Source organism: Macaca fascicularis, chromosome 16, assembly GCF_037993035.2.
Source record: "Macaca fascicularis isolate 582-1 chromosome 16, T2T-MFA8v1.1".
Taxonomy (NCBI): domain Eukaryota; kingdom Metazoa; phylum Chordata; class Mammalia; order Primates; family Cercopithecidae; genus Macaca; species Macaca fascicularis.
Window position 1 is genome coordinate 42,234,198 of NC_088390.1, and position 27,175 is coordinate 42,261,372.

At 45.0% G+C, this 27,175-nt stretch overlaps 2 protein-coding genes across 4 annotated transcripts; both read right to left on the bottom strand.

The window, feature by feature from the left end:
• Window positions 1-313: 313 nt before the first annotated feature.
• On the bottom strand, window positions 314-12,740 carry RDM1 (RAD52 motif containing 1). Of its 3 annotated transcripts, XM_045376124.3 has the most exons (7): window positions 12,599-12,740; window positions 12,036-12,215; window positions 7,380-7,502; window positions 6,459-6,627; window positions 4,457-4,555; window positions 2,429-2,514; window positions 314-692 (listed from the first exon to the last, which is right to left on the bottom strand). In XM_045376124.3, the coding sequence occupies exons 1-7, from the start codon at window positions 12,692-12,694 to the stop codon at window positions 591-593; spliced, it is 855 nt and encodes a 284-aa protein (XP_045232059.1). In that variant the 5' UTR covers window positions 12,695-12,740; the 3' UTR covers window positions 314-590. The 3 variants fall into 3 exon arrangements, with proteins under 3 accessions (XP_045232059.1, XP_015293347.2, XP_005583547.2); XM_015437861.4 differs by lacking the exon at window positions 12,036-12,215; XM_005583490.5 differs by lacking the exons at window positions 314-692; window positions 2,429-2,514 and adding an exon at window positions 3,273-3,551.
• Window positions 12,741-16,656: 3,916 nt separating this feature from the next.
• LYZL6 (lysozyme like 6) lies at window positions 16,657-21,267 on the bottom strand. The gene is made up of 4 exons (XM_045375141.3): window positions 21,024-21,267; window positions 19,648-19,806; window positions 18,655-18,733; window positions 16,657-16,726 (listed from the first exon to the last, which is right to left on the bottom strand). The coding sequence occupies exons 1-4, from the start codon at window positions 21,160-21,162 to the stop codon at window positions 16,657-16,659; spliced, it is 447 nt and encodes a 148-aa protein (XP_045231076.1). The 5' UTR covers window positions 21,163-21,267.
• Window positions 21,268-27,175: the final 5,908 nt, after the last annotated feature.

The window sequence follows — 27,175 nt, forward strand, 5'->3', positions numbered from 1 at the left end:
GGGTCTGTATGGGGGTGGGGGTGGATAAGCACATGGGGAGATTCCAGGGGGAGATGGCAGGAGCACCAAGACCAGGGCTCAGTTGGCCTCAGGGGGTCGGAGGTCAGCTGGAGTGGGCCCTGGACCTGGCTGAGCCTCCTGGACTAGTAGCCACAATAGTTGTCACGTGAGGAGGGGCCGTAGGGACCAGAGACGCAGCCCGTATATGACATACGTTGGCGTCCCGCGCTGAGCTGGAACCATTATGGCAGCCCAGAGATGCTCGCACACCTAGCAACCTCGCACTCCTAGCAACCACGGCCCCGCCTCCTCCGTTATTTACCATATCTTTATTTAGGCAACCTTTATTAAGTTCCATTCCAGATTTGCTCCTCGTCACCAGGGCGATCTTATCCCACAATCCCGCCCAAGCCTCCCTTCCCTCTCCACCAGAACACCCTTTCCTTCCCCTTCGCCAGGAAAGATTTGGGCGGCCGACCCAGGTGGTCCCAGGACTCCAGCAGCCTACAGTGGTGGGGCGGGGTGGGGTAGCGGCACGGCAGAGCTTCCCAAGGAAGTTAGGTGACCTCGCCTCGGGATATTCAGAAATGCTAGTCAAGTTCTGGGAGCCTGAACTCTTCCTCCTCCAAGCTGAAATCGGAGAGATACTCTTCCTCCTCTTGGCCACACTGCTTCCAGGGAGAGCAATGGACCTGCAAAATGTGCACCAGTTAGGGTGGCAGGCAGAATGCACAGTAGGGTCATTCATTCCAAAATGTTGCCATTTTTGCTAAACTTTTGATATCCTTTGTTGCATGTTTGATAATTCACCACTCTATTAGGTAGGAGCTGCCAGGGAATAAGTGAGGACTCCAAATTTTCTGTAGGAAGGGTTTTGGGAGGTGGGCAATTCAGTCTGGGAGAGAAGTCTGAACTGTCACCCTGCCTTAACACAGCCATTACCCTAGAAATTACAGCGCCACTCTTCAGAGGTCTACCCTGTGTGCACACATGAAGAGGCTTAGGTTGTTAAAGTCAGCATGTTAAATAATTTCCTGAAATGTGACTATAACTAGAACCCAGCTGACTTCCTCCACAGCCATTATTACCTATTGTATTTCTCATTGTCTGGCACCATCACCAGCATGCGAACTCTAAGAAGGTGCTTCATCTTATGCCAGTGCCTAGCATAGGCACATGGTGCAGATTAATGGTTTTACAATGAAAGGGATTCCAAGACTCGCCTCATTTAGGGGTGGATCTATTATTATAATCAGATTTCTGAAATCAGTGCTAACTTTGTCTCACATTTCACAGGAAGCTAGACTTCTTAAAGCTTGAAGTTTCCTTGATGGGTTTTATTTAAATTGAATTGAAATAATTATTTTACAGGGAAAAACTTCAAAACAAAACACTTTGCAACTCTGGGGTGAAAGTTAAATAAAACACTCTAGCCCCAAATTAAGTTCCCACTGAAATAAAACACTTTTGCTCCTTTAAAAAAAAAATTCCATATGTAGTAAATAATGACTGTTTTCTTTCAGAGATTAATTTAGAAACTTAATCCCTATTTCAGAGCTTTCATATACAGTCATGCGTTGCTTGCCATGTGAGGAGAAACTTGAGAAATATGTCATTAGGGGATTTCACCCTTGTGCTAACATCATAGCATATACTTCCACAAACCTAAGTGGTATAGCCTACAGCACACCTAGGCTATATGGTATGGCCTATGGCTCCTTGGCTATAAACCTGTACCGTATGTTACTATACGGAATACCAAAGGCAATTGTAACACAATGGTAGGTATTTATGTATGTAAAATGGAAAACATACAGTAAAAATACTGTTTAAAAGATAAAAAATGGTATAGCTATATAGGGATAGCTCCATTATACTCTTATGGAATCACCATCATATATGTGGTTTACTGTTGACTGAAACATCATTTTGCAGCACATGATTATAATTGATTTACAGAAAGATCTTCAACAAAATGGTCTACCCAAGATATAAGGAGATATTGAGATCTAGGTAATAAGCCATATTTGAAAGGCATTATAGTTTTCGAAAGCTGTAGCACGATCATTCTTAAGGCCAGTTACTTTTTCCCCATATCTCTGGGATCCTGTTTGAAGAAAGTTCTAAAAAGGCCTATGTTCAAGCAGCCTGGCATCCCTAAATCCTGGGGGAAGACTAACCCCTCTCCTGTGTCCACAACTGTAATAACACTCTGACAGTCTTCAGTTCTGCTCTCCAAACTTCAAATAACGGGTCAGAGTCAAAGGTCAAGACTTCAGGAAAAGCCTCAGAAATACTCTGCACTCAAAAGTAGTATCAGTTTCACATTTTCCTAAGAATGAAACAAATTGTCCTCCAAATTATGCTGCTTGTTTTGAATTATGGTTACATTGGCTATGTTAACCCCTGAGTTTTTATCTCCACATACTTGAATTAAACCGTGTAGTTCTTCTTCGCATCTGACATCTATGATGTCTTCACTGGGTCTGTACTCCACAGCTATTTTACCACTTTCTGAAATAAAGTTAGCAAGGATCAATTCAGAATCTTTTTCATTCTAAAACATCCTGCATATAATGGTAGCACCCCATGAACATTCTTTTGGTTTCTAAAAGCAGAAAATAAGAACATTTTCCTGGAAGTTTCCTTATCTCCTCATCTCACACTTCAGTTTTTCCTTTCTTTCCTTTTTTTTTTGGAAGACACGGTCTTACTCTGTCACCCTGGCTGGAGTGCAGTGGCGTTGTCATAGCTCACTGCAGCCTGGAATTCCTGGGATCAAGTGATCCCCCTGGCTCAGCCTCCAGAGTAGCAGGGACTACAGGTACACACCACTGTGCCCGCCTAATTTTTTTTTAGAGACACGGTCTTGCTTTGTTGCCCAGGCTGGTCTCGAACTCCTGGCTTTAAGTGATCCTCCTGCCTTGGCCTCCCAAAATACTGAGATTACAGGTGTGAGTCACCATGCCTGGCCTCACACCTCAGTTTTTAACATATATATGAAATATCAACCATATTTTGTACAAAGGACATTATGATCTTACAGATAGGAACTAAGGAATAACATAAGAAAAAATATGGAAACCAAAATGTTCAATCATAATACGATGAAATGGTAAGGTATCAGGTGGGGGTCAAAGCAAGTTCAAATTTGGAGTAGAGACCACTGGGCCAGTAGACACTTCACATTAGAAGCAAGGGCCAGGTGTCTGCACCCTGAGAACCAAAATTCATTCCACCAGATGCAATGAACAAAGCTTCTGAGAGAGAGAACATTTGAACATTTTATTGGCAGACACAGGCCCACATATTCTTATAGACAATAGAACTACCTTCAAGGCAAACTAGAGCCATAAGGCTTTTGGTCTAAAAAGTTTTCAGTGTGTGCAAGAGATACCTTTGTATACTAGGGAGAGGTAAACAACCCACACACTTCGTTTGGTTCTTAAAGGTTGTTACTCAGACTTGACAGCTGATGATCAAGGAAGTAAGACTTTCACTAGAAGGGCTGTTGTCCAGGTTGGAAAGCTGAGAGCAATCAGGGCCACCTCCTACAAGCAAATAAAGGTCTGTGGTAACTTAATTAGGATCTCTCAGTCTCTTAAGCCTTTAGGGCTGTGAAGCAGAAGAGCAACTCTGTTCAGGGACTCTTTGCCAATCATCAGGCTTCCTTTGGGCACAGCCTGTAACATTCGTGCCACTGTAGAACTCAATAGGGAATACAAGCAATGCCATTCAATAGCATGACCAATTCCAAGGCTCACAGCAAAGCAGCTGATTGTTGTATAAGAATCATACTTGCCCAATGTGTCAGTGCCAGAAATGAAAGCTGAAATTGAATTCTCGATTCAGGAAACAAAATCTAATAAACTCCTCGGCACAGAGTTTATTTATTCAGACAGAAATCAACAATGACAATAACAGTTAATATGTCTGCTTATCTTGTAAGTGTAGTTCTGAGTTTTTACATTTGTCATCTCATTTACTCTTACAATATCCTTCATAAGGCTGACTGAATTACTAACCCCAGTTTGTAGATGAAGAGACTGCAGCTTAGAGCTATTAAGTATTTTCAAATCTCTCTGGCTATAAGACCTAAAATTGCATTAAAAATCTAAGAGACAGAGTTAGGACTCAAATCCATGTGTCCAAAACTTATAATCACTATTCTATATGATAGGCAAGCAATTAAAGAAGACCTGGCTTAAACATTTTCTGTGGGAACTGAGGCAAGTCCTTTCACATCTGTAAACTAGGAACAGTATTTGCTGTCGTTTTTTTTTCCACAAATGTCACACAGAACAAATTTGAGCCTGTTGCTGTGAAATAATTTAGCAAATGAAAGCATACTATAGAGTGCTTTAGATATCAATATTTTTATCCAATTAACTTTTCAAAATGAGTTTATTTGCCCATTGAAACTGAAGTACTTCTAGGACGATCAAGAGAGTCTTACCTAGAACAACAATCAACAGTTTCTGGAATGCGTCTGACAAAGCCTTCTGAATAGCAAGCTTCTGGGCTGTCTTCCTTTTCATAAGGAACGATAACGGTCCTAAATCCAACCAAAACAAATGGATTTAAGATGCCTATCTGAATGATAATTGCTATATGTTTAAAAACTAAAAATGCACCCATGGTTCTTAGCTCATAACCTTTGTGATTAAGGACAGACGGCACAAGGGTATGGTTGAATGGCTCTGTTATAGGTATATCCTGGCAGGGCCCATTTTTACGCCTCCATCTAGTAGGGAAGTTCCTGAAGTACTAGAAGGGAGATAACAGCCAAGAACCTGGCACATGTCTCACATCACCCAGATATTTCAAATTGATCAGTTAAGGCAACACTCCTACAGACCCTACCCTCCTGTGCATCAAGGGCTGGAATCACTCATCAAAAAAGGTTTGGTTGGCTGGACATGGTGGCCCATGCCTGTAATCCCAGCACTTGGGGAGGCTGAGGCAGGTGGAGGCCAGGAGTTCAAGAACAGCCTGGTCAATGTGGTGAAACTTGAGGCCAGGAGTTCAAGAACAGCCTGGCGAACACGGTGAAACCCTGTCTCTATTAAAAATGCAAAAATTAGCCAGGTGTGGTGGCACACACCTGTAATCCCAGCTACCTGGGAGTCTGAGGCTTGAACCAGGAAGCAGAGGTTGCAGTGAGCTGAGATCAGGCCACTGCACTCCAGCCTGGGTGACAGAGTGAGACTCTGTGTCTCAAAAAAAAAGGGCTAGGTCCGGTGGCTCATGCCTATAATCCCAGCACTTTGGGAGGCTGAGGTGGGCAGATCACTTGAGGTCAGGAGTTTGAGAGCAGCCTGGGCAACATGGTGAAACCCTGTCTCTAATGAAAACACAACAACAAGAAAATAGCCAGGTGTGGTGGTAGGCACCTGTAACCCCAGCTACTTGGGAGGCTGAGGCAGGAGAAATGCTTGAACCTGGGAGGTGGAGGTTGCAGTGAGCCGAGATCACGCCAGTGCACTTCAGCCTAGGCGACTGAGTGAGGCTCCATGTCAAAAAATAAAAAACTTTGGTACAGATAATTTGGCTCCTCCCTGGGCATCACCCCCGGGAGCCTACTCCACTCCATTAGCCTACAGCCCTGCCTCTGACTTCAAACCCTAAGCCTGATGGACATGAATACTAAAAAAATACTCAACATTAGTATCAATTGAGTACTCTTTCTAGGTATCTATATTAGACTCTTTTTTGGCTGAAACCCTTTTATGAGTAAAAAAAAAGAACTGAATGTTTACACAAAAGTTTATGTAAATCTTTAGATGATGACCTGGCCTGGTAGCTCATGCCTATAATCCCAGCAACTTGGGATCCTGAGGCAAGAGGATCTCTTGAGGCCAGGAGTTGGAGACCAGGTGGGACAACACAGAAAGACCCCATCTCTAAAAATAATAATAATTAGCCAGGTGTGGTGGTGCATGCCTGTAGTCCTGGCTACTCAGGAGGCTGAGGCAGGAGGATCCCTTGAGCCCAGAAGTTGGAGGTTACAGTGAGCTATGATCATGCTACTGTACTCTAGCCTGGGCAACAGAGCAAGACCCTGCCTCTAAAAAAATAATAAATAGATTAAAAAAAAACAAAAACTTTAGATGGTTTTGCTGGGATAACCGAGGGCTACAAGAGACACATATTTGAAGAACTATTTTAGCTCGAAGCAAGTTCTTAACCAAAAACTGTAAAAACATTACTTCCTTCTTCCTCCTAAGTTTCTTGGCAGGAAGTCAGCTGTACGATTTTAAATTTAAAGGTTCAATCAGGTATTACCTACAGTAAAACCCTATACTGTAAGACAGAAAAACTCTGCCCAGGACTTCAGTAGCTCAGAGAGGGAAGGGCTTGATATGTATCCGAAAAGATGACTTTCGGAAAGTAAGAAAAAAAGAAAGATCCTTTCCACGCCAAATCCCTACCCTCCTCCACTCCCAATGAAAACAGACCTTCTTCCACCTTATCCACAGGCTCCTCCACCAAGCCAACGCCAGGACTCCTGCAATCATAGGATGGCAACATCACCTCTAAAGCACAGAAGAACTTCAGGCTTTGCTTCGGAAGTGGCACCATGCTATCTTCATTTTCTCTTTCTTCAAGGTCAGAAAGCTCCTGAAGCTGTAAGGATATTTAATGTAAGGTCCTTCCTAGGATCTTAATGTAGGCTTCAAAATGTTTTGTTATTAAAAGTAAAAACTTGGCCGGGCGTGGTGGTTCATGCCTGTAATCCCAGTACTTTGGGAAGCCGAGGTGGGCAGATCACGAGGTCAAGAGATCGAGACCATCCTGGCCAACATGGTGAAACCCTGTCTCTACTAAAAATACAAAAATTAGCTGGGCATGGTGGCGGGCGCCTGTAGTCCCAGCTACTCAGGAGGCTGAGGCAGGAGAATTGCTTGTACCCAGGAGGTAGATTTTGCAGTGAGCCGAGATAGCACCACTGCACTCCAGCCTGACGACAGAGTGAGACCCTGTCTCAAAAAAACAAAACAAAACAAAAAACCAAAAAGCAAACAAACAAACAAAAACAACAACAAAAAAACAACTAAATTCCAGTCATTCAAGCTAACAGTTGAGGTATCCTATGGCTTCAAAATCAAGTTAGATTTGCAAATGAGTTGCTAGATAGAGACAACCATTTTTTATTATATGCCACAAAAACAGTAGAGAAAATTATGGATACCACCATCCAAGTGACTGAGATTATTAATTCTAGGTAGCAGGCCAATTCAGAAATGTCCACTTATCCTCAATGGTAGAGGCCTCTCCCATCTCCTCCCTACAATCCAGTTCAATACTTCTGTCTAAAATCTAGGATTTCAATGTTGAAAGGAGAGTGTGGTTAGTGAAAAAAAATCTACAAGGTTTACCTTGATGATCCTTTTGGACCACCCATTGAAACCAAAGTAGTAATTCGCCAGTTCTTGGCATCGGGAACTATTCAGGGCAAGAGCTTGATGTTGAACTGCCTTATGTCTGGTGCCAAGACGAACCTAAAATCATAAGAGATAGACTCATAAATATCACAACCTGCTAGAGATTTTATTATGGATACATCTGAGATTTGTCAATACCAAGTGTGCAAAGAAAAATTGTTTCGGTCTTCCCATTCAGTAGCTCCTGCTTGAGAATATGACCTGAATATAGATAAGATGAACCCACCACCCATCCCCCTCCCCAAGTTACTAAACTCTGTTAAAAGATGAAATACAATCGGGTGCGGTGGCTCACGTCTGTAATCCCAGCACTTTGGGAGGCTGAGGCGGGTGGATCACAAGGTAAGGATATCGAGCCCATCCTGGCTAACATGGTGAAACCCTGTCTCTACTAAAAATACCAAATATTAGCCAGGCATGGTGACATGTGCCTGTAGTCCCAGCTACTCCGGAGGCTGAGGCAGGAGAATGGCTTGAACCTGGGAGGCAGAGCTTGCAGTGAGCCGAGATAGTGCCACTGCACTCTACCCTAAGCGACAGAGTAAGACTCTGTCTCCAAAAAAAAAAAAAAAAAAAAAAGAGGAAATACACATACTTCTACAAATTTTACAAGCAACTGAAACAACTAGAGGTTTATATGCATTTATAAGTTTCTTTGAGAATGCAAATATCTACTGTTAATTCTTAAAATATTTTACCCATTTTTGTGGATTTCTTACATCACAAGTTCTTTCCTATATGTCTATTTCATTTTTAACTCTATTATATTCATGAAATTCAAATGATACAAAGTCAAATTTATTTGTATTAGAAATTAATAAGAATTAACAGTAAAGTTAATTCTTTTTTTTTTTTTTGACGGAGTCTTGCTCTGTCGCCCAGGCTAGAGTGCAGTGGCCCGATCTCGGCTCACTGCGAGCTCCGCCTCCTGGGTTCACACCATTCTCCTGCCTCAGCCTCCCGAGTAGCTGGGACTATGGGTGCTCGCCACCACGCCTGGCTAATTTTTTGTATTTTTTAGTAGAGACGGGGTTTCACCATGTTAGCCAGGATGGTCTCGATCTCCTGACCTCGTGATCTGCCTGCCTTCACCTCCCAAAGTGCTGCGATTACAGGCGTGAGCCACCGCGCCTGGCCGAAGTTAATTCTTTATTGATTTGATTATGCACCTTCCTCTATCACTGGTTTACAAGCTCCGTAAGTCCCAGACGAAACCATAGCTTTTTTCACTTCCAGAACCAAGCACAGTTCTTGGCATATAATAGAGGACAGATGATCTGTCAATTGAATGAATAAAACAATGAGCAAGTAAAAATTGAAATTACTTTCTCCAACTGAAAAGAAGGAGAAATGCCTGTTGGGAAAGAGAAATGAAGACCAATTTTTAAACATTGAGTGCTATTGGCGAGACCGGCCTGTATCATGAGTCACAGTGGAGTCTTTCTGGACAACCAGGAAGCTTCAGAAAAACTCTGAGCCCCTGGGTGGCACAGACAGTTGTCAGCTTGGATAACCTTGCCACAGTTCTTGGCGGCAACCATTTTCCTTCATTTCACAAAAAAACAAAAACAAAAACAAAAACCCACAAAAAACCCTCTTGGCCAGGCGCAGTGGCTCACGCCTGTAATCCTGGCACTTTGGGAGGCTGAGGCGAGCAGATCACTTGAGGTCAGGAGTTCAAGACCAGCCTGGCCAACATGGAGAAATCTTGTCTCTACCAGAAGTACAAAAATTAGCTGGGTGTGGTGGTGCATGCCTGTAATCCCAGCTACTCTGGAGGCTGAGGCAGGAGAATCACTTAAACCTGGGAGGCAGAGGCTGCAGTGAGCTGAGATCATGCCATTGCGCTCCAGCCTGGGTGACAGAGCAAGACTCCGTCTCCAAACAAAAGCAAAAACAAAAACCCAAAAAGCAAAAACAAAACCCTCTCAGGTGCCTTAGGCCTTTCCTTGATTTTATTTTAAAACATTATTCTCTTTTCTGTATTTAAAAAGGCAAAAAAACCAGGAACTAAATGTATGAAAATGAAAATGTATGAAAAATGTTCTTTTCTAAAGTAGAAAAGAACACTTAAACTAGATTACAGTGGGGGGTGAGTAGCAACCCAAGGTTTTGGGTTTAGTAAACAAATAAATCTAGTATGAACGCCCTCTCCTCTCACCTAATCTATTGAGTTGTAGAACATATCCTTCATTACTGTCTCAGTGATGGGCTTTATGCTGTGAAATTCTCAAAACCTAAAGCTTATGAAATGGTCTCAATGTCCAAAGAGCACTAAAAACTCATTACTCACAAAATGATACCAAGTAAATGTTTCATAATCTTAGTTGCACCTTTATAATATTTGAGTGGCTATGTGAAATGGTCACAGGTTAGAAACAGACCATAGTTCAAAAGTTAAATAATATCTCACAGGTAATCATTTCAGTCACAGGAAGTGGAACCAGGATTGAAGAGGGTGTTGAACAGGCTAAGAGGGCATTGAACAGGCTACCGAAGTGGGAGTAGTATATCTGGAGTCATTACTGAGCAGAGTTCTCAGATTTGATCAAGGTTAATTCAATGAGGAATGGAATATAGACAGTAATAGGCAGCAAGATTAGTAGGAAACAGTCAGATCAAGTAGCCAATTAGGAATTGAAATGGTCCTTGAAAAGGGAAAGGTGACTGAATTGAGGCATACAATGAGATATCATTCTGTGGCTCTGGGAAGGTAAAATTGGTTGGCATGTTAATATGGAATAGGGTTTCTACAATGCTGCTTAAAGAATGTTCCCATCCTCTCAGAACTGAAGGGAGTTCCAAATAGGCAGTTTGTGAGCCATGGTGAGCATGATGATGATGATGATGATGATGATGATACAGTTTCCTTTATGTAACAGCTGGCAGAAGACTTGGTCACACCCACACATTTTAAATTCATATAAAAGTAAATATATAGGCTGGGCGTGGTGGCTCATGCTTGTAATCTCAGCACTTTGGGAGGCCAAGGTGGGTGAACCACCTAAGTTCAGGAGTTTGAGACCAGCCTGACCAACATGGAGAAACTCCGTCTCTACCAAAAACACAAAATCAGCCAGGCATGGTGGTGCATGCCTGTAATCCCTGCTACTTGGGAGGCTGAGGCAGGAGAATCGCTTGAACCCGGGAGGTGGAGGTTGTGGTGAGCTGAGATCATGTCACTGCACTCCAGCCTGGGCAACAAGAGCAGAATTCCGTCTTAAAAAAAAAAAAAAAGTAAATATATAATATATGGCTGGGCGTGGTCGCTCACACCTGTAGTCCCAGCACTTTGGGAGGCTGAGGTGGGCGAATCACTTGAGGTCAGGAATTCAAGACCAGACTCACCAACATGGCGAAACCCCATCTCTACTAAAATACAAAAATTAGCCAGGTGTGGTGGCAGGTGCCTGTAGTCCCAGCTACTCAGGAGGTTGAGGCAGGAGAATCGCTTGAACCCGCAAGGCAGAGGTTGCAGTGAGCCGAGATCATGCCACTGCTCTCCAGCCTAGGTGACAAAATAAGACTTCATCTCAAGAAACAAAAATAAAAAATAAATGTAGCTGGGCATGGTGGCTTGTACCTAGCTACTTAAGAGGCTGAGGCAGGAGGACTGCTTGAGGCCAGGATTTAGAGACCAGCCTGGGCAACACAGGGATACTCTGTCTCTAAAAAAATTAAAAAGTAAATAGAAGCAGAAGTCTTCTGGCGAAGATTTCATTCATTCACTCATTGTTTAGAGATAGGGTTTCACTGTGTGGCCCAGGCAGGAGTGCAGTGATGCAATTATTATGACTCATTGCACCCTCAAACCTCTAGGCTCAAGCGATCCTCCCACCTCAGTCTCCCAAGTAGCTGGGACTACAGGTGCATGCCACCATACCTGACTGATATTTAATTTTTTATTTTTCTTTCTTTCTTTTCTTTTTTTGAGATGGAGTCTCACTCTGTCACCCGTGCTAGAGTGCAGTGGCACAATCTCGGCTCACTGCAGCCTCCACCTCCTGGGTTCAAGTGATTCTCATGCTTCAGCCTCCTGGGTTCAAGCGATTCTCATGCTTCAGCCTCCCGAGTAGCTGGAACTACAGGCGCATGCCACCATGCCTGGCTAGTTTTTGTATTTTTAGTATAGATGGAGTTTTGCTATGTTGCCCAGGCTGATCTCAAACTGCTGGCCTCAAGTGATCCGCCTGCCTCCATCTTCCAAAGTGCTGGGATTATAGGCATGAGCCACGGTGCCCAGCCTTATCTTTAATTTTTTTTTTTTTTTTTTTTAAATAGAGACAGGGTCTCACTTTGCTGCCCAAGCTGAGATTTCTTAAAAAGGGACAGCATAAAATGACATGAGGTTTAGCTCAGCAGGTTTTAGTTCAACCTCAAGTTTCCATAATTCTTTTCAGGAACCTTAAACAAGTCACTCAACCATCTTGAGTTTGAGTTTCTTCATCTAAAAAACCCAGAGAACTGGAAGATTAGTGTGGCAATGCATCTGAAAATATTCCGTAAACCAGAGTGCTAGACAAATGCTAACCTATTATTGAATTCAGCACTTCATCACAGCGGAGCTAGGAATTCCATATTTGGACCCACCTTGACTGGAGATTTCTGAAAAAGCTGCTTCCGGTCGCATGCCTTTTGGGCTCTGCGGGCAGCCCTTGCTGAGTAAAACTTAATGACGGCATAGAAACCAGGATGGGCCACTGCAGCATTTGGGAAGACCCGGACTGAATACAGAAGGCCAAACTGGGAAAATGCTGTGAACAGAGAATGCTGTGGGGGTGGTCCCACCCCAAGTAAGTACATGAAATCTCACGCCCAGCAAACAAAACCGCACTTGCCCTCATATTCCCCAAACCCCTCTTCGCGAAGGATGCTATTCAAAACACTTCCCACTTAATCAACAGGTTTTCCTCTTAAATTCCTAAACTTTAAGAAGCACTGGAAGGTAAAACGTGCTGTCGGTGGAGAGATACCTCTCTGGGACTCTTAAAAATCTTTTGGGGGTCGTTTGTTGTCAGTTGGGATCCCTTTTAGAATTAAGAGTCCTTCAGCAGAGGCTGAGGCAGGTAAGGGTCTGAGGCAGGGCTCCGGAACTCCCAGTCAGCGGGTGGGCGGCTTTCTCCATCCCTCCCTCCTTTCTGGCCCCGGCTCACATGCAAAGCCTCGGCCGTAGGTCCGGAGCTCAGTTCCCACACTAGCAAGGTTTTGTCACTCTCGATGGGAACCGCAAAAGGAACCAACTCCGCCATCCTCCCTTCACCGCACCTGCGCGGCTCACCTTCGCCCCAGCAATGCGCCTGCGCAAGGCACGCCCGCGCTTTTTTAAAAAGAGGCGCGTGCGAGGGGCGGGGCCGGCTCTCGTATCGCTCCCTCGCCCCTCCTGCCTAGGGCCGGCCTCTGAGTCTGTTCCCCTCCTCCAGCCACAGCCCCAAGATCCCTGAGTTCAGAGCTTCGGTTCAAAGCATGTTTAGCGTTCCAAAATGGGCTGACAGGATGGAAGGGTAGGGACATGTTTATAGCAGCCAGCTTCATCTTCACTCCTGAAGGAGATTAGGGTACTAAGTATTAGCACTACCTACTGAGCTTGTGGGAAATAACCATGAAAGATGCAATCTTTTGACTTACGAGGTTATTTTGTTTTTGTTTTTGTTTTTTTGAGACGGAGTCTCGCTCTGTCGCCCAGGCTGGAGTGCTGTGGCCGGATCTCAGCTCACTGCAAGCTCTGCCTCCCGGGTTTACGCCATTGTCCTGCCTCAGCCTCCCGAGTAGCTGGGACTACAGGCGCCCAGCACCTCGCCCGGCTAGTGTTTTTTGTATTTTTTAGTAGAGACGGGGTTTCACCGTGTTAACCAGGATGGTCTCGATCTCATGACCTCGTGATCCACCAGCCTCGGCCTCCCAAAGTGCTGGGATTACAGGCGTGAGCCACCGTGCCTGGCCGAAGCTGGTGTTTTTTAAAGGATAATTTGGCAGTCAGGGGGCCAGGGAATGGGAAATGCTGACTGGTTGGGTCAAAGATGAAATCAGAGAGAGTCAGAGCTTGTGTTCTTGTGCTGAGTGAATTCCTGGTTGGGGGGCCACAAGAACAGATGAGCAGGTTTGCCCATCTGAGTGGTGCCAGCTGGTCCGTCAGAATAAAGGGTCTGAAAAATACCTAGAACGCCAATTTTAGGTTTTATAATAGTAATGTTGAAAGGAGTTAGTTAGCTTGCCTTACGGAGAGTGGACACAAAGCAAGGGAAGGTCCCTGGAGAGATCCCGGCCCATAGGGTCAGTGCCTTATCCCCACATAACATAAAAAGCAGCCTGGGAAAAAATTCAAGCTACCAGCACTGATAAGGGAACTAGCATAGGTCATTGTGCCTGGAGACATGCCCACGGCTGCACAGATGGAAAAACCTCTGGCCCATTTGGATAAAAGCTTGCACAAACCTTCAGCTCACTCAGATAAAGGAACGAGGCCTGGCATAGAAATGCCTTTGTCCTTTGTATAGTCAGCGGGCTCCCAGGATGAAGTTGCTTCTCCTTTTGTGGGCATGCGCATAGTGGGCTCCGGTGGGTTCCAGTGGGCACTCTGCTTTCCTTTTTGGACTGTCAGTCCAGCCTCTATGAATCATCACTTCGGCCCCTGATAGGTCTCGGGCCAAGTTAAGAAGCATCTAAGAATCATCATTTCAGCTCCTGACTGGTCCTGGGCCAAGGCTCCTGGCCAAGCTGAGTTCTCCAAGACAGCCGGCGGACTAAGCACATTGCTTCCCCTTTCCAATCCATAAATACCCAGCCTCAGAGGGGACACCCATTCTGGCCCCCACTCTCTGCTGGCAGAGAGCTTTCTTCTTTCGCTTATTAAACTTTTGCTGTAACCCCACCTTTGTGTCCCTGCTCCTTAATCATCTTGGAGGTAGGACAAAGAACTCTGGGAGTTATCTCAGATAACTAGAGACTGTTGTATCTTGGTGCATTGCTGAGACTACAACAATGTTTTGAATAGAAGCAACTGGGGAGGTTAGGAATCTTGTGGCCTCTGGCTACATAATTTCTGAGCCATAATTTCTAATCTTGTGGCTAATTTGTTTGTGTTACAAAGGAGATCTGATTCCCAAGCAGGGACGTGGTTTGTTTCAGGAAAGGACTATTATCTTTGTTTCAAAGTTAAACAGTAAAAATTCATCCCATAGTTAGTGTGGCCTGTGCCCAGGAATGAGCAAGGGCAGCTTGGAGTTAGAAGCAAAGTGGAATCAGTTAGGTCAGATTTGTCATAATTTTTATAAAGTCTGTTTCAGTAACACAAGAAGGAAAGCAAGCAGTTCCTACTACTGTTTATTTTAATCCTAGAATGTCAGAGCCAGAAGAGACCCTGCAGGACAAGTCTCTGGTGGTTTCTGAATAATGATCCTCAGACCCATGCTGTGATAAAGTTTTCACCCCTACTCTACAAAATGAGGACAATCTGGAAAATATAATCAGGTTTTTTATAATTTCATAAAATAAGATAGATTCCACTCCATTCTTCTACAAGTATGACCTCCCTATAATGTTGATACTAAAAATTGTTTTATGACAAGATGCTAATAGAGGATAGTTGCTTTAATGCTCTTATTTGGACATTAAAATTAAAAATTAGAAATCTCAGCCGGGCCTGGTGGCTCACATCCATAATCCCAGCACTTTGGTAGGCCAAGGCAGGTGGATCACTTGAGGTCAGGAGTTCAAGACCAGCTTGGCCAACATGGTGAAACCCTGTCTCTCCTAAAAATACAAAATAGCTGGGCACGGTGGCTCATGCCTGTAATTCCAGCACTTTGGGAGGCTGAGGTGGGTGGATCACCTGAGGTCAAGAGTTCAAGACCAGCCTGGCCAACATGGTGAAACCCTGTCTCTACTAAAAGTACAAAAATTAGCCCGGTATGGTGGTGGGTGCCTGTAATCCCAGCTACTGGGGAGGTTGAGGCAGGATAATTGCTTGAACCCAGGAGGCAGAGGTTACAGTGAGTGGAGATCATGCCACTGCACTCCAGCCTGGGTGACAGAGTGAGACTTCGTCTCAAAAAAAAAAAAAAAAAAAAAAAAAAAAAAAAAAAAAAAAATTGGCTGGGTGTGGTAGCGCACACTTGTAGTCCCAGCTACTTGGGAGGCTGAAGCAGGAGAATTGCTCGAGCCCAGGAGTTGGAGGTTGCAGTGAGCCAAGATCCTGCCATTGCATTCCAGCCTGGGCTATGCAGTGAGACTCTGTCTCAAAAAAAAAAAAAAAAAAAAAAAATTAGAAATCTCAGGTTTAATTATTTTTTACATTTTATCACCTGTGAAATACAAAAGTCTGGGAACCACTGAATAGTCAAATCTCTCCTTTTATAGTAGAAACAGTTAAGGCTCAGTGGTAGAGAAATAAGTGGTCCAAGATAAAACCCCAGTTTGGTCAGACACTACTGATGGTAGCTATGTGTAGGACATTCCTTCAACTGTCCCTTTTCTGACTTTGCTTTTTCTTTAAGCATGTTCTACTCCACATCAGCACCCTCCAGGCAAACCAGATCCTGTCCAGAGAAGACTTTTTAAATTGTCTAGATCCTAGCCTATTCTCCCAAAGCACCCCAAAATTATTGGCGTCTGCCACTATTTCTCCATCCCATCACTACTTTCTCCACATCAATACCATACCCTTAGCCCCACCCATTGCCTACTTCTGAGCTTTCTCTTTTACTTCAAAAATTATTCTTTGGAGGAATTACTTGGACGCTGATACTGTTTCAAAGCAACAATTACGAATTTTATTATACATTTAATTATCTATTGTAATGTTTGTGGATGTTTCTGTGTCTCCACCTAGATTATGAACACCTAAAGAGCAACAGTTGTGTTTTGTCTTCCTTCTAGTACCTAGTACACTCCCACTGTCTCAGGTACTCAAATATACATAGAATAATGAAAAAATGGATGCCTTCTTTGCAGAGTGAGTGCTTCAATAAATATAGAGATTTCTTTATTGTGGTCCTCAGTTTACAAATGACAGACAGGAACCAGGAGACTGGGTCCAGATGGGAGTAAGGAGGAAGCCAAGAAAATAATTTATTCTTGGGGCTCTGGTCAGTTTTAGTTGTAAATGGGAAGGGAAGAAAATAACATGAAGTTGAGGCATAGGAAGAAGAAATGAAGAATTCCTGAGTAAGGACAGGAGTCTTGGAATGACTCCATGGTGCACCCGCACCCTGTTTCATCCCAGTCGGCATCCTGTCAGCCAGTAGGAGAGTGGCCGGCCTGAACAGTGCAACCTCCATTCTACCCTGTGGAGAAAAAAGACATGGTTCTTGCCTCACGCTCAGTGACTCCTCCACACACATGACCCAGTTCTTGGTGAGTCTCGCATGTGGAGCAATGCCCAGAATCCCCTTCATTGTTATCCTTCTGGTCTGTCCTCCACTGTCCCCTCTGACGAATCCTGTAAAACTCTCTCATCTCTGGTGTTTGCCTGCTTCCCTGGATCAATATTTCCACATTTGAAAATCCTCATCTCTCCCTGAAGGGGTGAGTACTGTTTCACAGGGCTGAGACTTACTTATTACAAAAAAAAAAAAAAAGTCTCGGGTGCACCCATTCCTTCTCCCTCCAGAAAGGGTCGGCATAATCATTGCTATCAATTCTTTTCTGTGGTGTTTTGAGTATGCAAGGGATTTGACTCCTTCCACAGTCGCCTATAGAGGCGGCCATTTGTGTTACTTATATATCTAGTTTGAAGCTCAGAAAAGGTGACTATCTGAATGTCCACCGTTGGTGAGCTCCCAGCTTTGTGGGTGTCTGCCTAGCTGATGAGCGCCACATTTTTTTTGTTGTTGTTGTCGTTTTTTGTTTTTTGTTTGTTTGTTTGTTTTTGAGACGGATTCTTGCTCTGCTGCCCAGGCTGGAGTGCAGTGGTGCGATCTCGGCTCACTGCAACCTCTGGCTCCCAGGTTCAAGCGATTCTCCTACCTCAGCCTCCCAAGTAGCTTGCCTTAAGGAGCATGGACACAAAGCAAGGGAAGGGTCCCCAGAGAGATCCCGGCCCACAGGGTGAGTGCCTCATCCCCATATAACATAAAAAGCAGCCTGGGACAGGCGCCCACCACCACGCCTGGCTAATTTTTGTATTTTTTAGTAGAGACAAGGTTTCACCATATTGGCCAGGCTGGTCTCGAACTCTTGACTTTGTGATCCACCCACCTCAGCCTCCCAAAGTGCTAGGATTACAGGAGTGAGCCACCGTGCCCGGCCACCACATTTTTTTTTTTTTTTTTTAAACAAGAATCTCACTGTGCCGCCCAGGCTGGAGTGCAGTGGTGTGATCTTGGCTCACTGCAGCCTCAATCTCTCAGGTTCCAGCGATTCTTCTGCCTCAGCCTCCCGAGTAGCTGGGACTACAGGTACACGCCACCATGACCAGCTAATTTTTTGTATTTTTAATAGAGACGGGGTTTCACCATGTTGGCCAGGCTGGTCTCAAACTCCTGACCTCAAGTAATCCACCCGCCTTAGCTTCCCAAAGTGTTGAGATTACAGGCGTGAGCCACCACGCCCGGTCAGCATTTTTAAATTAAAAAAAAAAAAAAAGTCAATTATGGCCATAGGGCCCCCGCAGCAGCCGTAATTGTATTGCTTAACTCCTCCCATCCCTACAGTTGATTGGACCAAGGGGGCACAGTGGTGCAAGTGGAACCAATCAGATTCTGTATCCCAGGAAATTGGACTGGGACTGAGCCTAGCCAGTCCCTATGGTTGCTTAGGACTTCAGCTCATTAACTTTGCAGCACCCTTTGTCCTTTAGATTATGGAGCAGAGAAAGTCTGCAGAGAGAGTTGTGAAGCAAATGCACCAAGAGAAGCTGAAACCTGCCATGGAAAGCTTGCTGACAATTTCCAGCCCTGGTTCCATGGTCTTTCTGGGGCCCAGCTGAAGCCCTTGAGTGGGCTCAGTGAGACATCTGGTCCTCTCAGAATAGATTTTCCCCAGCTAGCTCAAGTTGTTTTCTGTTACCGCAACCAGAAGAGTTTTGTTCAATACAATATCATGGAAGAACCAGATCCCAGGTCTTCTAACTCAGAGTTCCAAGCCCAACGCTATCCCACATCTTTCTAGACACTGCAAGGGCGTGCCCGTGAGTCCTTGTCTACCGCCCTTTTCTCTGTCATGCCCTCCTTCGTGGGGCTCTGCCCGCTGAGTCCCACGGTGTCCTCCTCACCAGTTGTTCATCCCCCGTGCTCCAGACACAATCCTTTTTGCACAGTGGATGCCTGCGAGAAGGTTGGGATTGAGCAGATCTGAAAGGAAGGAAGAGAAAACCTGTGAGGGCACAGAAGACAGTCCCTAAGATGGAGGCAGACACCAGCCCTCCCTAGACAGGCTTATGCCACCTTGAGGTTTCCAGCTGAGGCAAAGGCTCTCTCCCAGGGGCCCATTTAGACATCCCTACAATGGCTGCTGGAGGTTGGAGGTGAAAGGGGGTGTGGGCAGAAGGGGCAAGAGGCCTGAGATTTGGGCCCGTTCACTACTATTCTTCCTAACCAGAGTAGATGGTGGTTCACTCAAAGTTTGTGGGAGGTTTCTAGGGAGAGGAAATGCCAAAACACCACAGAGGTATGTCCCACCTAGTGAGTGGGGGTCTTCAGGTGAGGAGCCCAGGGGCATCAGTCAGTGTGCGAAGGCAGCGGTGAGGGGCAGAGTCATGGGCCCTGTCGAGCCTCCTGGATCAGCTCTGAGCTAGGAATTTGCACTTGGCCTTTGGTCAGATCGTTAGCTGAAGATGGTACTCCGGAATGGTTAAGAGCCTGTCAGGTCTGGCATTCAATGCTGGTTCTCTTTTTGAGCCTCACTTTGCTGTTTTGTAAAGTGGGGATCATAAATGGTTTCTACTGCATGAAAGTTGGATGAAATAAGCTAAGTATGTAAAGTGCTTAGTGTATAATATTCTCTCAATAAACATTGGCTGCTGCAACTGTTCTACTACTACCAGCTGTATACAGAGCCTTTCTGCATCCTATTCAGGGACTCTATAGAATCTCCTAACTGGATGGGCATTAGGGACACTACTCCAGCCCTCTGCTCAGTAAAGGGATTCCCTGATTTTTTGAACCATTTCTCTGGGGCCATTCCCAGGCTGTGGGTGGAAAGAGAAGTCTGTGAGCAGAGCCTGGTTTCCACTCTCATCTCTCCCACCCTGGGGCCCTGGCCAGACCTTGACAGTCCACCTGGCAAAGGTTTTCCGAGTGACTCCTATAATCGTTGCACCAGTAGTGGCCGTTGATCTGGAAGAGGCCATAGTCAAAGCTTCCATCTGCGTTTTCATTTATCTTTGATATGTTGAATTTGCTTTCCACAAAAGCCAGGCACAGCCCTTAGAGTAGGGAGAAGGTCAGGATTTAGAGGGGACCAAGCTGAGTGAGAAGGGAGATGGAGGAGAAAGGGAGGCAAGGAATCAGACAAAAGGAACAAGGCCTGGGAGGCAAGATAGGACTAGAGGGCTGGAAACCTCCATTGACTTGCCCTCTCATCCTTTGGTCCATCCACCCACTGATAAGTACAACCATTCATCTGTCCATCTATTCATGTGTCTTGCACTTAGCACCTACTGTGTGCCAGGAACTGTGCAAAGCCCAGTGATGGACGTTTCAATTGGGTCAAACACAGATGCTGCCTTCAAGGGGCCTATATTAAAAGCATAAAAATATGTACCTAAGGCTGGGCACAGTGGCTCACGCCTGTAATCCCAGCACTTTGGGAGGCTAAGGTGGGCGGATCACGAAGTCAGGAGATCGAGACCGTCCTGGCTAACATGGTGACACCCCGTCTCTACTAAAAATACAAAAAATTAGCTGGGTATGGTGGTGGGCGCCTGTAGTCCAAGCTACTAGGGAGGATAAGCCAGGAGAACAGCGTGAACCCAGGAGGCGGAGCTTGCAGTGAGCTGAGATTGTGCCACTGCACTCCAGCCTAGGTGACAGAGTGAGACTCCGTCTCAAAAAGAAAAAAAGTACCTAAAAAACCCACAAAGCAAGATAAAAGGACAAGTGTTGCAAGACAGGTGCACACAAATCCTAGGCAAAAGGGAGATATCCCTTCCATGCAGGAGGATAAAGCGTTTGTACTAGCTGTCCCCTCTGCTTGGAGTGTTCTTCCCCCAGACATTTGGGTGACCAGGTCCTTCACTTAATTCGGTGCTGCTCAATGTCACCTTCTCAGAGAGGCCTTCCCTGACTTCCCCATCTAAACAGTGTCACCATCGCTCCCCCTGCTTTATTCTTCTTCATAGCATTGATCACTACCAGGCAGTACTTTATGAGTTTGTTGCTGCTCTCTTCCCCTAGGATGTGAACACTGCAAGGGAAGGGAATTTGTTTATCTCTACATCCCCAGCATCTAAAACAGTTCTTCGTACGTAATAAGTGCTTGGATAATAACGTGGATGAATACGGCGTGTTGGCAAAAGCTTTTTGAAGGGGGCTGCTTTTTGAACTTGGCTTTGAAAGATGAACAGGAGAGAAAGAAGCTGGCCATGTAGGACATGACAGGGAGAGAAGGAGAAATGACAGGGGAGGGGCCGATGACACTCACAGTCACTCAGGGAGTAACCCTCAAACCCATCCAAGTCCTCCAGCTGCAGCACCTGGGCCAAGTCACAGCGACTGATGAGGCTGGCCTGATTTAGGGCAAGAAAGCTGCTGACCAAGTAGATGAATAGCACCTTTGTCATCCTTGGAGGGGAGGAGGTGCAGCTGAGGGCTGACGATTCTTAGGGTCTTGCAGACTTTCTGCTGATCTTCTCTGAGAGCCTGGGGAATCTGGAGAGGGCAGCCAGATTTCCTTACTCACTCACTGCTCCAACCTGTTTCCTATCTCTTTTCTCTCATTTACTATTTTATAGATTTTTTTAATCATGGAAAATTAAACAGTTACAAAAGGAGAGAGAATAGTATCATGAACCTCCATATACCAACTTCTGAGCTTCAACATTAAAAAACCAAGGCCGATCTTTCTTTGTTGTTGTTTGTTTTTCAGTTTTTTATTTTTTAGAGATGGGGGTCTCACTATGTTGACCAGGCTGGTCTTGAACTCCTGGCCTCAAGTGATCCTCCCATCTCAGCCTCCCAAAGTGCTGGGATTATAGGTGTGAGCCACCACACCTGGCCAATCTCATTTCATCAATAGGTCCTCTTATATGGGCACCCAGCTATGGGTAGTATTTGGGTATTGGGATGGTGAGTGAGGTTGGCAAAGGAGATTACTGAAGACTATCTTCACCGCATATGTGTGTGTGTATCTGAGGATGTGCTTTTAGAAGGAGGGCCAGGATACTGGGTGCTCATCTCCCCACAACCCCACTCCCTAAGACACATGACACATGATTTTTCCCAGGGGCCATACCCTGCCTGGTACAATTCTTGGTGGGCTGGCTGTAGACATAACCTTCACTTTCACATTGTGTGTGTGTGTGTGGAACAGCAAGGGCCCTAGATTCACACTGCCTGCTTTCAAATCTTGGGCTGTTATGTGATTTTTGGCAACATACTCAACCTTTCTGGGCCTCATTTGTAAAATGAAGATATGCTAATACCTACCTAAAAGGGTTGTTTTGATGATTAAATGAAATAATGCCCAGATCTTGGTTCACATTCCACACAAAAGGGAACCGGGACTCCAGGAAATATGGCTGATTCCCAGGCTGGAGCAGGAAAGGGTTATGAGATATCTGGATTATCTTGCTGTACCAGAAATTTAAAAAGTGCTAAGAATATGGATTGGGGCATGTCAGATTGACACAAGAGCTAGCTCAAAGGGGCACCGATTGGCCAGATCTGGAACTATATGTTTTGGTAACGGCATTATTGAGATATAATTCACGTATCAAACAATTAATTCAGTTAAAGTGTACAATTCAGTGGTTTTCAGTATATTTGCAGAGTTGTACAACTACTATCTCACTTGATTTTAGAATATTTTCATCAATCCAAAACAAAACCCTGTACCCATTTAGCAGTCACTGCCCATCCCCCTCCTCCCAACCTCTGGCAACCACTAATCTACTCTCTGTCTCTATGGATTTGCCTCTTCTGGACATTTCATACACATGGAGTTACATAAAATATGGCATTTTGTATCTGGCTTCTTTCACTTAGCATAATGTTTTCAAGGTTCATTCAGGTTGGAGCACATAATGATACTTCATTCCTTTCTATGGTTGAATAATATTCCATTGTATGAATAGACCATACTTTGTCTATCCATTCATTAGTTGATGAACATTTGGGTTGTTTCTGGTTTTGGCTATCATGAATAATGCTGCTATGAACATTCACATACTAGTTTTTGTGTGGGTATACATTTTTATTTCTTTGGAGTAGAGTTGCTGGGTCATGGGGTAACCCTAGGCTTAAGCTTATCAGACCTACCAGATTTCCAAAGTGGCTGCACCATTTTGCATTCCCATCAGCAGTGTATAAAGATTCCAATTTCTCTACATCCTCACCAACACCTATTATCTGTCTACAAAAGGTTTCCTCATGGATATGAACTGGTATCACCCTGTTGTTTTAATTTCCGTTTCCCAGATGGCTACGGATGTTGATCATCTCTTTTTTTTTTTTTTTTTTTGAGACAGAGTCTTGCTCAGTCGCCCAGGCTGGAGTGTGGTGGCGCGATCTCTGCTCACTGCAAGCTCCGCCTCCCGGGTTCACACCATTCTCCTGCCTCAGCCTCCCGAGTAGCTGGGACTACAGGCTCCCGCCACCATGCCCGGCTAATTTTTTTGTATTTTCAGTATAGACGGGGTTTCACCGTGTTAGCCAGGGTGGTCTTGATCTCCTGACCTCGTGATCCGCCCGTCTCGGCCTCCCAAAGTGCTGGAGCCACCGCGCCCAGCCAGCGAATAAAATTTACAAGATGCCCTGTTAAATTAGAATTCCAGGCAAACAACAGCCTACTCCACACTGACTCAGGAGGGTCCCTCAGAGATAGACGTCACTGAGCCTCGGGAAGCAGGAAGCTCCATCCCTGCCCATTCAGCCCCTCTCAGGGTCCCCTCAAGGAAGACAGTGGTTCCAGAAGGTATGTTCCCACCCCTTCCACAGCTTACCTCTCTCCCATCCCTCTCTGACTCCAGGTTCCAGCTGGCCCGGGGATTTCTGGGAGGACCTGTAGAAAAAGGCCGTCTACAGTAGGAGCCTCTTCTTCCTCACCACATATGCTTCAGCCCTGCCCAACTAACAGCTCTCCATGTTCTAAAGAAGGAGGGAGTGCTGGGCCATCCCAGCCTTCTGGAACTCCAGTTCTGTGACGTCATCCATCTCCTGGAAATACACTGGTTTTAACCAGGCAAATTGGCCAAGCGTCAGGCAGAATTAGCAGCTGGGCCTGGGAGGACAGGTGACATCTGTGAGGAAAATGGCCAGGTGGGACAGGGTGGAGAGCACTGGCTGTTTCCTTCCTTTTTGGGAACAGCACCACCTTTGGGGGAGCTCCTTCCCTCATGGGGTTTTAGTGAGTGCTGCCAGTCCTAGGGCCCTGCCCCCCAACATTCCCCAATAAGCATAGGAATGCTTGTGTGCCAGTCACTGTATTTGTAAACGGAAGCGGTGGACCTGCTCAGCTTCCAATAGAAAGCCCGTGTGTGCAGGGCCAGAGGACACAGCCCATCTAAGGCGCTAAGCCTCCATAAAGAGGGAGTGGAATCTGGACAGGATTCCAGCCCCAGGGTACACCCTTTCTGGGACCCAAACACACCCTTCCCCTTCCTCCAATTCTGAGACTCAGTAAATGTCTCTACTTGCAGAACAAGTTTGAGTTGGGTTTCTGTCACTTGCAGCCAAAAGAGCCAGTCACAGTCGGCATCGGGTCAACCATCTGTGAAATGGTGACCTGACACCCTGTCCCTTCCCTGTGAAGGCCACAACATCCCAACACCATTAGTCACCGACGAAGTCCAGGAGAAATTTCTACCAACTGTAGCAAAAGAGACGCAAGGGAGAAAACATTTTGTTACTGACAGTGCACTCTTCCCTCTGAAACAGGGAGGCAGGATCTGACAGAAAAAAAGGACAAGTGGCGGCCGGGCGCGGTGGCTCACGCCTGTAATCCCAGCACTTTGGGAGGCCAAGGCGGGCAGATCACGAGGTCAGGAGATCGAGACCATCCTGGCTAACACGGTGAAACCCCGTCTCTACTAAAAAAAAAAAAAAAATATTAGTTGGGCGTGGTGGTGGTTGCCTGTAGTCCCAGCTATGCGGGAGGCTGAGGTGGGAGAATGGCGTGAACCCAGGAGGCGGAGCTTGCAGTGAGCAGAGATCGCACCACTGCACTCCAGCCTGGGCAACAGAGCAAGACTCCGTCTCAAAAAAAAAAAAAAAAAAAAAAAAAAAACTAAAAAGACAAGGGGCTTCTAAGTGGGCAGTGTTGGCCCGTGCCCCTCCAGACTTCTCTTCCCAGCAGGGCAGCAGTGCATGGCACCCTGGGGTAGGAGGCCTGCGGGGGCAGAGGGGAGGCTGAACATGCTGGGGGCACCACTGTATGAGAAACCATTTGTGGCGAAAAATCTACATGGGCCTCAGATGACCTGAATGAATTCGTCTCTGTAGAGTGAGAGTCCTGGGCAGGAGGAAAGGTTTCCATAGCCCAGGACCACATACTTGGAAATTTGGTCTCTGAAAGTTAAGATCTGAGAGAGGATGGTCTTTGTGGCATTCAAAGGGGGTCCAGAGGGACCCTCCACCTCCAGCCCCCTAGCTGTGGCAAACATGAACCCTGAGTAGATTCCCACCCGTTCAAACAACTGGAAAACCCAGGCTGGGGCCCATGAGTCAAGTCAGCTCAGGGCAAGAGGACAGATGGACACCATAGGCCATCTCTCTCAATATTTGCAAGTTATAAATTAAACTAACAGACTGTTAAAGTATTTCCTATCCTCATCCTCTGACAAATATTCCTTTAAAAGGACAAAATTTTAAAATGTGTATGAAGTTATGATTTGAATTTTTTTTTTTTTTTTAAAGAGACGGAGTCTCACTCTGGAGTGATCTCGGCTCACTGCAACCTTTGCCACCTGGGTTCAAGCAATTCTGCCTCAGCCTCCCAAGTAGGTGGGACTACAGGTGCATGCCGCCATGCCTGGCTAATTTTTTTTGTATTTTAGTATAGACGGGGTTTCACCTTGTCGCCCAGGCTGGTCTCAAACTCCTGAGCTCAGGCAATCTGCCTGCCTTGGCCTCCCAAAGTGCTAGGATTACAGGCGTGAGCCACCACGCCCAGCCGATTATGTTATGTTATGTATGTTAAAGTATGTCCTATCCTTATCCTCTGACAAATATGCCTTTAAAAGGATAAAATTTAAAAATATGTATGAAGCTGTGATTTGTATATGACAGAAAATTAGCAAAATGTCAAAGATCATGAAATTTCATGTTTATTGCACACGTCTGGGTGCTCTGTTGATGGGCTGACAATATTGGGATGAGTAATAAAATATGTGTAATTTATAAATTACTGAAACTATTCCGTGAAATTTATTTTTCTTATCTTTCTTTCAGCAAAATCAGTAATTATATTATTATCAAGATTTGAAAATACATGTAAGGATTAAAACAATCATTTAAAGTACAAATATCTTAATATTTTCATCAAAATTATGTTTGTGTAAAAAAATTTAATTTTATCAGAAATGTTTTCCCAAAAGTTAGTTTTCTTTTCAAATATTGAAAAGTATCTATTAAACCAAAAGGCAACACACAAATTAGAATTAGTCAAATTTGTACATCAAAATGATTGAAATAAATCCATTTTATTTTGATTTTTGAAAACTTGATTAATTTTTGTTAAATTTAAATTCATAATTCTAGCATTCAGTGACCACCTTGTTGCCGATGTAAAGAATAGGCATCACAGTTTGTCTGAGGGCTAGACATAGATACAAATATTAGAGTAATGTGTAATGTGATTTATTTAACCCTTTTTCTGTTTGCCCAGAGAATACTCACTGGTGGCTTGCTGCAGTGCGTACCCCAAGATAACTTTGCCATGAAATATTTAACACAAGGTATAAATGCTTGAGGGGATGGATACCCCCTTCTCCATGATGTGATTATTATGGATTGCAGGCCTGTATCAAAACATCTCAGGTGCTCCATAAATATATACACTTACTATGTACCCACAAAAACTACAATTACAATTTTAAAAAGTAATGAACTATTGCCACACAAAACAACATGGATAAATCTCAGAATAATTATACTGAGTGAAAGAAGTTTGACAAAAAACAGTACACACTGTATGATTCCATTTCTAGACAGCACTAGAAAATATAGACTAATCTATGATGATTGAAAGCAGATCAGGGCAGGGTGCGGTGGCTCACACCTGTAATGCCAGTACTTTAGGAGGCTGAGGTGGGGGAATCACTTGAGGTCAGGAGTTTGAGACCAGCCTTGTCAACAGAGTGAAACCCTGTCTCTGCTAAAAATAGAAAAATTAGCCAGGCCTGTTCGCACACAGTTGTAATCCCAGCTACTCGGGAGGCTGAGGCACAAAAATCACTTGAACCCAGAAGGTGGAGGTTGCAGTAAGCCAAGATCACACCACTGCACTCCAGCCTGGGAGACAGAGCAAGACTCCATCTAAAAAAAAAAAAAAGAAAAAAGAAAAAGAAAAAAAGGAAGCAGATCAGTAGTTGCTTAGGGGTGGGGAAGTAGAAAGAGCAGGAAGCAGGATCGCCAAGG